This window comes from Coregonus lavaretus (assembly GCF_964263955.1).
Source record: "Coregonus lavaretus genome assembly, chromosome: 26".
In the NCBI taxonomy this organism is placed as follows: Eukaryota; Metazoa; Chordata; class Actinopteri; order Salmoniformes; family Salmonidae; genus Coregonus; species Coregonus lavaretus.
The window spans coordinates 46,274,296-46,284,738 of NC_140013.1; the positions used below are offsets into that span (position 1 = coordinate 46,274,296).

General features: G+C 46.2%; 1 protein-coding gene across 1 annotated transcript in view; it reads right to left on the reverse strand.

Annotated features, from left to right (window-relative positions):
- LOC311102059 (uncharacterized protein) overlaps positions 1-7,970 on the reverse strand; it is a 45,530-nt gene extending 37,560 nt beyond the window's left edge. The window contains exon 1 of the mRNA XM_084143276.1: positions 7,746-7,970. Within this exon, the coding sequence (XP_083999402.1) occupies positions 7,746-7,904 (159 nt within the window). The 5' untranslated portion in view covers positions 7,905-7,970. The remainder of the gene's footprint in view (positions 1-7,745) is intronic.
- Between the last annotated feature and the right edge of the window lie 2,473 nt (positions 7,971-10,443).

The following is a 10,443-nucleotide window of genomic DNA, read 5'->3' on the forward strand; positions in this document are numbered from 1 at the left end:
TGCATCTTGAAAGTGGTAGGCATGTTGTGTAAATCAAATGATACAAACCCCCCAAAAATCTATTTTAATTCCAGGTTGTAAGGCAACAGAATAGGAAAAATGCCAAGGGGGGTGAATACTTTCGCAAGTCACTGTATACACACACAGTGCATTAGGAAAGTATTCAGACCCCTTTACTTTTTCCACATTTTATTACGTTACAGCCTAATCCTAAAATTGATTAAATTGTTTTTTCCCCCTCAATCTACACACAATACCCCATAATGACAAAGCAAAAACAGCTTTTTAGACATTATAGCAAATGTATTAAAAATAAAAAACTGAAATAAGTATTCAGACCCTTTACTCAGTACTTCGTTGAAGCACCTTTGGCAGTGAATACAGCCTCGAGTCTTCTTGGGTATGACGCTACAAAGCTTGGCACACCTGTATTTGGGGAGTTTCTCACATTCTTCTCTGCAGACAGGTGTGCCTTTCCAAATCATGTCCAATCTATTGAATTTACCACAGAATTTACCATAAGCATTCAGACCCTTTACTCAGTACTTTGTTGAAGCAAATGCTGCAGACATTTTTTGGTACCCTTCCCCAGATCTGTGCCTCGACACAATCGTGACTCAGAGCTCTATGGACAATTCCTTTGACCTCATGGCTTGGTTTTTGCTCTGACATGCACTGTCAACTGTGGGACCTTATATAGACAGTTGTGTGCCTTTCCAAATCAATTGAATTTACCACAGGTGGACTCCAATCAAGTTGTAGAAACACAAAGGATTATTAATGGAAACAGGATGCACCTGAGCTCAATTTCGAGTCTCACAGCAAAGCGTCTGAATATTTTTGTAAATAAGTATCTGTTTTTTATTTTTAATAAAATTGCACCAAAACAATTAAACCTGTTTTCACTTTGTCATTATGGGGTATTGTGTGTATATTGATGAAGAAAACATTTAATTTAATCCATTTTAGAATTAGGCTGCAAAGTAACAAAATGTGGAAAAAGTGGCTCGCTAGCTAACGTTACGAGTATGATCTGTGTAGTAATATTATTTGTATCTCAGAGCCATTTGCATTGCTAGTTATAGGCTAATGTTAGCTAGCTAACATTGAACCTGGTTGGTTAGCTACCTGCAGATTCATGAAGGGTAGTAACGTTATGAGTTGGGATTATGGTTCATTGTTTAGCTAGCTAGCTACATGTCTAAACAAAAGACTATAGTAACCATTTCAATAGAATGTTCATGATGTCACTGCGACAACTGTCGATAGACGTAGCTGGAAAAGAGCGTATAATAACTGATTAATTTATGAACGCTCAACACAAGTTGAATATGGCCGGTGTCAGTAAACGTTGGCAAAAAGCGTAATTAGATTGTTGCCAGCAGCACAGTTACAGTCACCAACGCTCTGGATAACATAAAAACAGCCTAACCAGCTCTGCTAGGGCGAGTAAAATGGTCAGAGTGAGCTGTTCTCTCATTTGTGTCTGGAAGTAGCTAGCCAACGTTAGCCAGTTAGCTTGGGTGCTTGACTGCCGCTGTTAGGTCAGAACGCTCAGATCAACCCTACTCCTCCGCCAGAGTGTCCAGTGTTGCTCTGAATGCTCAGAGAGCGAACCTGAATGTATGAACGGACAATCTGACAATGCTCTGAGTTTATGAATGCCCAGAAAACTTTTACAAAATGTTTTTATATATTACAAACACACCCGTAGTATAAACCAGCCTTTAGTCTTGAAATCTTTGATTGTTTAGTACATGGCCTCACATGTGAATCCTTAAAGAGCTGGGTGGGGCTAAGGCTTAAGATGGTGTGAACGATGCTGAATGGGTGTAGACAAAGAAGAGCTCTCCAGTAGGTACCAAAACATTCAAGGATCATTTTCTCGAAAGTAAGGTTACAAGTTTATCAACTTTCAAAGAATAATTACTTTCCCATTGTTCCTCAGCTGTAGTGTATGATATACAATTTTCTAGCTCTGAGACTCTACTTTTATCCAATGTAAAAAAAACACAATTTCACATTTTGCTACATAAGACCAAATCCAGCAGGTCGGTCACATATTTTCAAGCATGGTGATGGCTGCATCATGTTATGGGTATGCATGTCATCAGCACGACAAGGACAGTTTTTGGGATAAAAAGAAACAGAATGGAGCTGAGCACAGGCAACATCCTAGAGGAAAACCTGGCTGAGCACAGGCAACATCCTAGAGGAAAACCTGGCTGAGCACAGGCAACATCCTAGAGGAAAACCTGGCTGAGCACTGGCAACATCCTAGAGGAAAACCTGGCTGAGCACAGGCAACATCCTAGAGGAAAACCTGGCTTTCCACCAGACACATGGAGTCAGCAGGACAATAACCTAAAACACAACCAACCCCAACCCTAACCCTAACCTAAAACACAAGGCCAAATCTACACTGGAGTTGCTTACCTGTTCTTGAGTGGCTGAGTTACGACTTAAAATCGGCTTGAAAATCTATGGCAAGACTTGAAAATGGCTATCTAGCAACGATCAACAACCAACTTGACAGAGCTTCAAAAGTTTTATAAACAATAATGTGCAAACATTGTACAATCCACTTGTGCAAAGCTTTTACAAACTTACCCAGAAAGACTCACAGCTGTAATCACTGCCAAAGGTGATTCTAACATGTATTGAATCCTTACTTACTCAAGATATTTATATTTTTTATACAATTTTTACTGTTAGAACTTTCTCTTTCACTTGGACGTTAAAGTATTTTGAGTAGATCATTAACAAAAAATGACAATTAAATCAAGGGGTGTGAATACTTTCTGAAGACACTAACTATCATGATAAAATCATATGGTGAAGTCCCGGGCAATTCCCAGATCTAGTTTAAACACCCAAACGCAAGCGACAGAGACGTGATGGTGAATAGCTAAAGAAAATGAGAGTTATGACAATGGATTGGCATGGAAACAGAGAGAGGAAACAGAGAGAGGAAACAGAGAGAGGAAACAGAGATGGATTGGCATGGTGATTTAGAGAGGAAACAGAGAGAGATCAACAGAGATGGATTGGCATGGTGATTTAGAGAGGAACCAGAGAGAGATCAACAGAGATGGATTGGCATGGTGATTTAGAGAGGAAACAGAGAGAGATCAACAGAGATGGATTGGCATGGTGATTTAGAGAGGAAACAGAGAGAGATCAACAGAGATGGATTGGCATGGTGATTTAGAGAGGAAACAGAGAGAGATCAACAGAGATGGATTGGCATGGTGATTTAGAGAGGAAACAGAGAGAGATCAACAGAGATGGATTGGCATGGTGATTTAGAGAGGAAACAGAGAGAGATCAACAGAGATGGATTGGCATGGTGATTTAGAGAGGAAGCAGAGAGAGATCCACAGAGATGGATTGGCATGGTGATTTAGAGAGGAAACAGAGAGAGATCAACAGAGATGGATTGGCATGGTGATTTAGAGAGGAAACAGAGAGAGATCAACAGAGATGGATTGGCATGGTGATTTAGAGAGGAAACAGAGAGAGATCAACAGAGATGGATTGGCATGGTGATTTAGAGAGGAAACAGAGAGAGATCAACAGAGATGGATTGGCATGGTGATTTAGAGAGGAAACAGAGAGAGATCAACAGAGATGGATTGGCATGGTGATTTAGAGAGGAAACAGAGAGAGATCAACAGAGATGGATTGGCATGGTGATTTAGAGAGGAAACAGAGAGAGATCAACAGAGATGGATTGGCATGGTGATTTAGAGAGGAAACAGAGAGAGATCAACAGAGATGGATTGGCATGGTGATTTAGAGAGGAAACAGAGAGAGATCAACAGAGATGGATTGGCATGGTGATTTAGAGAGGAAACAGAGAGAGATCAACAGAGATGGATTGGCATGGTGATTTAGAGAGGAAACAGAGAGAGATCAACAGAGATGGATTGGCATGGTGATTTAGAGAGGAAACAGAGAGAGATCAACAGAGATGGATTGGCATGGTGATTTAGAGAGGAAACAGAGAGAGATCAACAGAGATGGATTGGCATGGTGATTTAGAGAGGAAACAGAGAGAGATCAACAGAGATGGATTGGCATGGTGATTTAGAGAGGAAACAGAGAGAGAGGAAACAGAGATGGATTGGCATGGTGATTTAGAGAGGAAACAACCACCGGGTCTATAGTTAGGATGAACTGAGATGGCAATGGAAGGTACAGTATGGCCAATGGAAGGTACAGTATGGAAGGTACAGTATGGAAGGTACAGTATGGAAGGTACAGTATGACCAATGGAAGGTACAGTATGGCCAATGGAAGGTACAGTATGGCCAATGGAAGGTACAGTATGACCAATGGAAGGTACAGTATGGCCAATGGAAGGTACAGTATGGCCAATGGAAGGTACAGTATGACCAATGGAAGGTACAGTATGACCAATGGAAGGTACAGTATGGCCAATGGAAGGTACAGTATGACCAATGGAAGGTACAGTATGGCCAATGGAAGGTACAGTATGGAAGGTACAGTATGGCCAATGGAAGGTACAGTATGGCCAATGGAAGGTACAGTATGGCCAATGGAAGGTACAGTATGGCCAATGGAAGGTACAGTATGGCCAATGGAAGGTACAGTATGGAAGGTACAGTATGGCCAATGGAAGGTACAGTATGACCAATGGAAGGTACAGTATGGCCAATGGAAGGTACAGTATGGCCAATGGAAGGTACAGTATGACCAATGGAAGGTACAGTATGGCCAATGGAAGGTACAGTATGGCCAATGGAAGGTACAGTATGACCAATGGAAGGTACAGTATGGCCAATGGAAGGTACAGTATGGAAGGTACAGTATGGAAGGTACAGTATGACCAATGGAAGGTACAGTATGGCCAATGGAAGGTACAGTATGGCCAATGGAAGGTACAGTATGGCCAATGGAAGGTACAGTATGGCCAATGGAAGGTACAGTATGGCCAATGGAAGGTACAGTATGGAAGGTACAGTATGGAAGGTACAGTATGGCCAATGGAAGGTACAGTATGGCCAATGGAAGGTACAGTATGACCAATGGAAGGTACAGTATGGCCAATGGAAGGTACAGTATGACCAATGGAAGGTACAGTATGGCCAATGGAAGGTACAGTATGACCAATGGAAGGTACAGTATGGAAGGTACAGTATGGAAGGTACAGTATGGCCAATGGAAGGTACAGTATGGCCAATGGAAGGTACAGTATGGAAGGTACAGTATGACCAATGGAAGGTACAGTATGGCCAATGGAAGGTACAGTATGACCAATGGAAGGTACAGTATGGCCAATGGAAGGTACAGTATGACCAATGGAAGGTACAGTATGGCCAATGGAAGGTACAGTATGACCAATGGAAGGTACAGTATGACCAATGGAAGGTACAGTATGACCAATGGAAGGTACAGTATGACCAATGGAAGGTACAGTATGGCCAATGGAAGGTACAGTATGGCCAATGGAAGGTACAGTATGGAAGGTACAGTATGGAAGGTACAGTATGACCAATGGAAGGTACAGTATGGCCAATGGAAGGTACAGTATGGCCAATGGAAGGTACAGTATGGCCAATGGAAGGTACAGTATGGCCAATGGAAGGTACAGTATGGCCAATGGAAGGTACAGTATGACCAATGGAAGGTACAGTATGGCCAATGGAAGGTACAGTATGGCCAATGGAAGGTACAGTATGACCAATGGAAGGTACAGTATGGCCAATGGAAGGTACAGTATGGAAGGTACAGTATGGCCAATGGAAGGTACAGTATGGAAGGTACAGTATGGCCAATGGAAGGTACAGTATGACCAATGGAAGGTACAGTATGGCCAATGGAAGGTACAGTATGACCAATGGAAGGTACAGTATGGCCAATGGAAGGTACAGTATGGCCAATGGAAGGTACAGTATGGCCAATGGAAGGTACAGTATGGCCAATGGAAGGTACAGTATGGCCAATGGAAGGTACAGTATGGCCAATGGAAGGTACAGTATGGAAGGTACAGTATGACCAATGGAAGGTACAGTATGGCCAATGGAAGGTACAGTATGGCCAATGGAAGGTACAGTATGGCCAATGGAAGGTACAGTATGGCCAATGGAAGGTACAGTATGGCCAATGGAAGGTACAGTATGGCCAATGGAAGGTACAGTATGGAAGGTACAGTATGGCCAATGGAAGGTACAGTATGACCAATGGAAGGTACAGTATGGCCAATGGAAGGTACAGTATGGAAGGTACAGTATGGCCAATGGAAGGTACAGTATGGCCAATGGAAGGTACAGTATGACCAATGGAAGGTACAGTATGGCCAATGGAAGGTACAGTATGACCAATGGAAGGTACAGTATGGCCAATGGAAGGTACAGTATGGCCAATGGAAGGTACAGTATGGAAGGTACAGTATGGAAGGTACAGTATGATCAATGGAAGGTACAGTATGGCCAATGGAAGGTACAGTATGGCCAATGGAAGGTACAGTATGGCCAATGGAAGGTACAGTATGACCAATGGAAGGTACAGTATGGCCAATGGAAGGTACAGTATGGAAGGTACAGTATGGCCAATGGAAGGTACAGTATGGAAGGTACAGTATGGCCAATGGAAGGTACAGTATGGCCAATGGAAGGTACAGTATGACCAATGGAAGGTACAGTATGGCCAATGGAAGGTACAGTATGACCAATGGAAGGTACAGTATGGCCAATGGAAGGTACAGTATGGAAGGTACAGTATGGAAGGTACAGTATGACCAATGGAAGGTACAGTATGGCCAATGGAAGGTACAGTATGGCCAATGGAAGGTACAGTATGGCCAATGGAAGGTACAGTATGGCCAATGGAAGGTACAGTATGGAAGGTACAGTATGGCCAATGGAAGGTACAGTATGGAAGGTACAGTATGGAAGGTACAGTATGGCCAATGGAAGGTACAGTATGGCCAATGGAAGGTACAGTATGGCCAATGGAAGGTACAGTATGGCCAATGGAAGGTACAGTATGACCAATGGAAGGTACAGTATGGAAGGTACAGTATGGCCAATGGAAGGTACAGTATGGCCAATGGAAGGTACAGTATGGCCAATGGAAGGTACAGTATGGAAGGTACAGTATGGCCAATGGAAGGTACAGTATGGAAGGTACAGTATGGAAGGTACAGTATGGCCAATGGAAGGTACAGTATGGAAGGTACAGTATGGCCAATGGAAGGTACAGTATGGAAGGTACAGTATGGAAGGTACAGTATGGCCAATGGAAGGTACAGTATGGCCAATGGAAGGTACAGTATGGCCAATGGAAGGTACAGTATGGCCAATGGAAGGTACAGTATGACCAATGGAAGGTACAGTATGGAAGGTACAGTATGGCCAATGGAAGGTACAGTATGGCCAATGGAAGGTACAGTATGGCCAATGGAAGGTACAGTATGGAAGGTACAGTATGGCCAATGGAAGGTACAGTATGGAAGGTACAGTATGGAAGGTACAGTATGGCCAATGGAAGGTACAGTATGGCCAATGGAAGGTACAGTATGGCCAATGGAAGGTACAGTATGACCAATGGAAGGTACAGTATGGCCAATGGAAGGTACAGTATGGCCAATGGAAGGTACAGTATGGCCAGATGGGAAACAGAGACAGAGAGAAGCCAGCAGGTAAAGACAACGTCCTAACGCAGAGTGGCAGTAGCAGCAACAGGGGGTGGGACTTAGCATAAAGGGGCGTGTTGTCTACCTGGTTTACCACTGCTGCCTCAGCTAATTGGCAGTCATGGCCTGAGGAGGCGTGGCCAGAGCTGCTGTTGCTGCTGACGATAACGGATGCTGGCACGCCCACTGACATAGTATGGACAGGGTCATTCTCTGTCTGTCGCTGGTCCTGACATGGGCACATGAACGAGTCAGGGAGGAGGTAAGGAGAGAGGGAGGGGGTAAGGAGATGGGGAGGGGGTAAGGAGAGAGGGAGGAGGTAAGGAGAGAGGGAGGGGGTAAGGAGAGAGGGAGGGGGTAAGGAGAGAGGGAGGAGGTAAGGAGAGAGGGAGGGGGTAAGGAGAGAGGGAGGCGGTAAGGAGAGAGGGAGGAGGTAAGGAGAGAGGGAGTAGGTAAGGAGAGAGGGAGGAGGTAAGGAGAGAGGGAGGGGTTAAGGAGAGAGGGAGAGGTAAGGAGGGAGGGAGGAGGTAAGGAGAGAGGGAGGAGGTAAGGAGAGAGGGAGGAGGTAAGGAGAGAGGGAGGGGTTAAGGAGAGAGGGAGGAGGTAAGGAGGGAGGGAGGAGGTAAGGAGGGAGGGAGGAGGGAGGGAGGAGGTAAGGAGGGAGGGAGGAGGTAAGGAGAGAGGGAGGAGGTAAGGAGAGAGGGAGGAGGTAAGGAGAGAGGGAGGAGGTAAGGAGGGAGGGAGGAGGTAAGGAGGGAGGGAGGAGGTAAGGAGAGAGGGAGGGGTTAAGGAGAGAGGGAGGAGGTAAGGGGGGAGGGAGGAGGTAAGGAGAGAGGGAGGGGGTAAGGAGAGAGGGAGGCGGTAAGGAGAGAGGGAGGCGGTAAGGAGAGAGGGAGGCGGTAAGGAGAGAGGGAGGGGGTAAGGAGAGAGGGAGGAGGTAAGGAGAGAGGGAGGCGGTAAGGAGAGAGGGAGGAGGTAAGGAGAGAGGGAGGGGTTAAGGAGAGAGGGAGAGGTAAGGAGGGAGGGAGGAGGTAAGGAGAGAGGGAGGAGGTAAGGAGAGAGGGAGGGGTTAAGGAGAGAGGGAGGAGGTAAGGAGGGAGGGAGGAGGTAAGGAGGGAGGGAGGAGGGAGGGAGGAGGTAAGGAGGGAGGGAGGAGGTAAGGAGGGAGGGAGGAGGTAAGGAGAGAGGGAGGAGGTAAGGAGAGAGGGAGGAGGTAAGGAGAGAGGGAGTAGGTAAGGAGGGAGGGAGGAGGTAAGGAGAGAGGGAGGGGGTAAGGAGAGAGGGAGGAGGTAAGGAGAGAGGGAGGAGGTAAGGAGAGAGGGAGGAGGGAGGGAGGAGGTAAGGAGAGAGGGAGGGGGTAAGGAGAGAGGGAGGAGGTAAGGAGAGAGGGAGGAGGTAAGGAGAGAGGGAGGAGGTAAGGAGAGAGGGAGGGGTTAAGGAGAGAGGGAGGAGGTAAGGGGGGAGGGAGGAGGTAAGGAGGGAGGGAGGAGGTAAGGAGGGAGGGAGGAGGTAAGGAGAGAGGAAAACAGTAAACCAGATTGGTAGACAAGTTAGACCAGGGGACCATGGCATCAGTCTTATCTAGTTGGCCAATGTTAAATGTTCACTTCAGATCAACAACACAATGTCAACAAAGACAGGAGAGGTAGAGAAGAGAGGTAGAAGTAGAGAGGTAGAGAGGAGAGGAGAGGAGAGGAGAGGAGAGGAGAGGAGAGGAGAGGAGAGGAGAGGAGAGGAGAGGAGAGGAGAGGAGAGGAGAGGAGAGGAGAGGAGAGGAGAGGAGAGGAGAGGAGAGGAGAGGAGAGGAGAGGAGAGGAGAGGAGAGGAGAGGAGAGGAGAGGAGAGGAGAGGAGAGGAGAGGAGAGGAGAGGAGAGGAGAGGAGAGAGGTAGGGGTGGAGAGGTAGAGAGGAGAGGAAGAGGTAGAAAGGAGAGATAGAGAGGCGAGAGGAGAGGTACAGGAAGAGCAGAGAGATAGATGTGTAGAGGAGAGGTAGAGAGGTAGAGAGGAGAGGTGTAGAGGAGAGGGAGAGGGAGAGGTAGAGGGAGAGGGGAGAGGTAGAGGTAGAGAGGAGCGATAGAGAGGTAGAGGGTCTGCAATGAGAGGTGACGGTATAGTTCCCTTAAGGAAAAGCACCTTTAGTCAATCTGCTTTCTCTGGGAGAGCTTCCCATGTCTGGAACACACTGCCATCAGACACACACAACTGCCCCACCTATCACACCTTCACAGAGATCATAAAGACATGGCTGAAGGCCAATCAGACCAGTGAACATAAAGACATGGCTGAAGGCCAATCAGACCAGTGAATCAATCAATCAATCAATTTTATTTTATATAGCCCTTCTTACATCAGCTAATATCTCGAAGTGCTGTACAGAAACCCAGCCTAAAACCCCAAACAGCTAGTAATGCAGGTGTAGAAGCACGGTGGCTAGGAAAAACTCCCTAGAAAGGCGAAAACCTAGGAAGAAACCTAGAGAGGAACCAGGCTATGAGGGGTGGCCAGTCCTCTTCTGGCTGTGCCGGGTGGAGATTATAACAGAACCATGCCAAGATGTTCAAAAATTTTCATAAGTGACAAGCATGGTCAAATAATAATCAGGAATAAATCTCAGTTGGCTTTTCATAGCCGATCATTAAGAGTTGAAAACAGCAGGTCTGGGACAGGTAGGGGTTCCATAACCGCAGGCAGAACAGTTGAAACTGGAATAGCAGCAAGGCCAGGCGGACTGGGGACAGCAAGGAGTCACCACGGCCGGTAGTCCCGACGTATGGTCCTAGG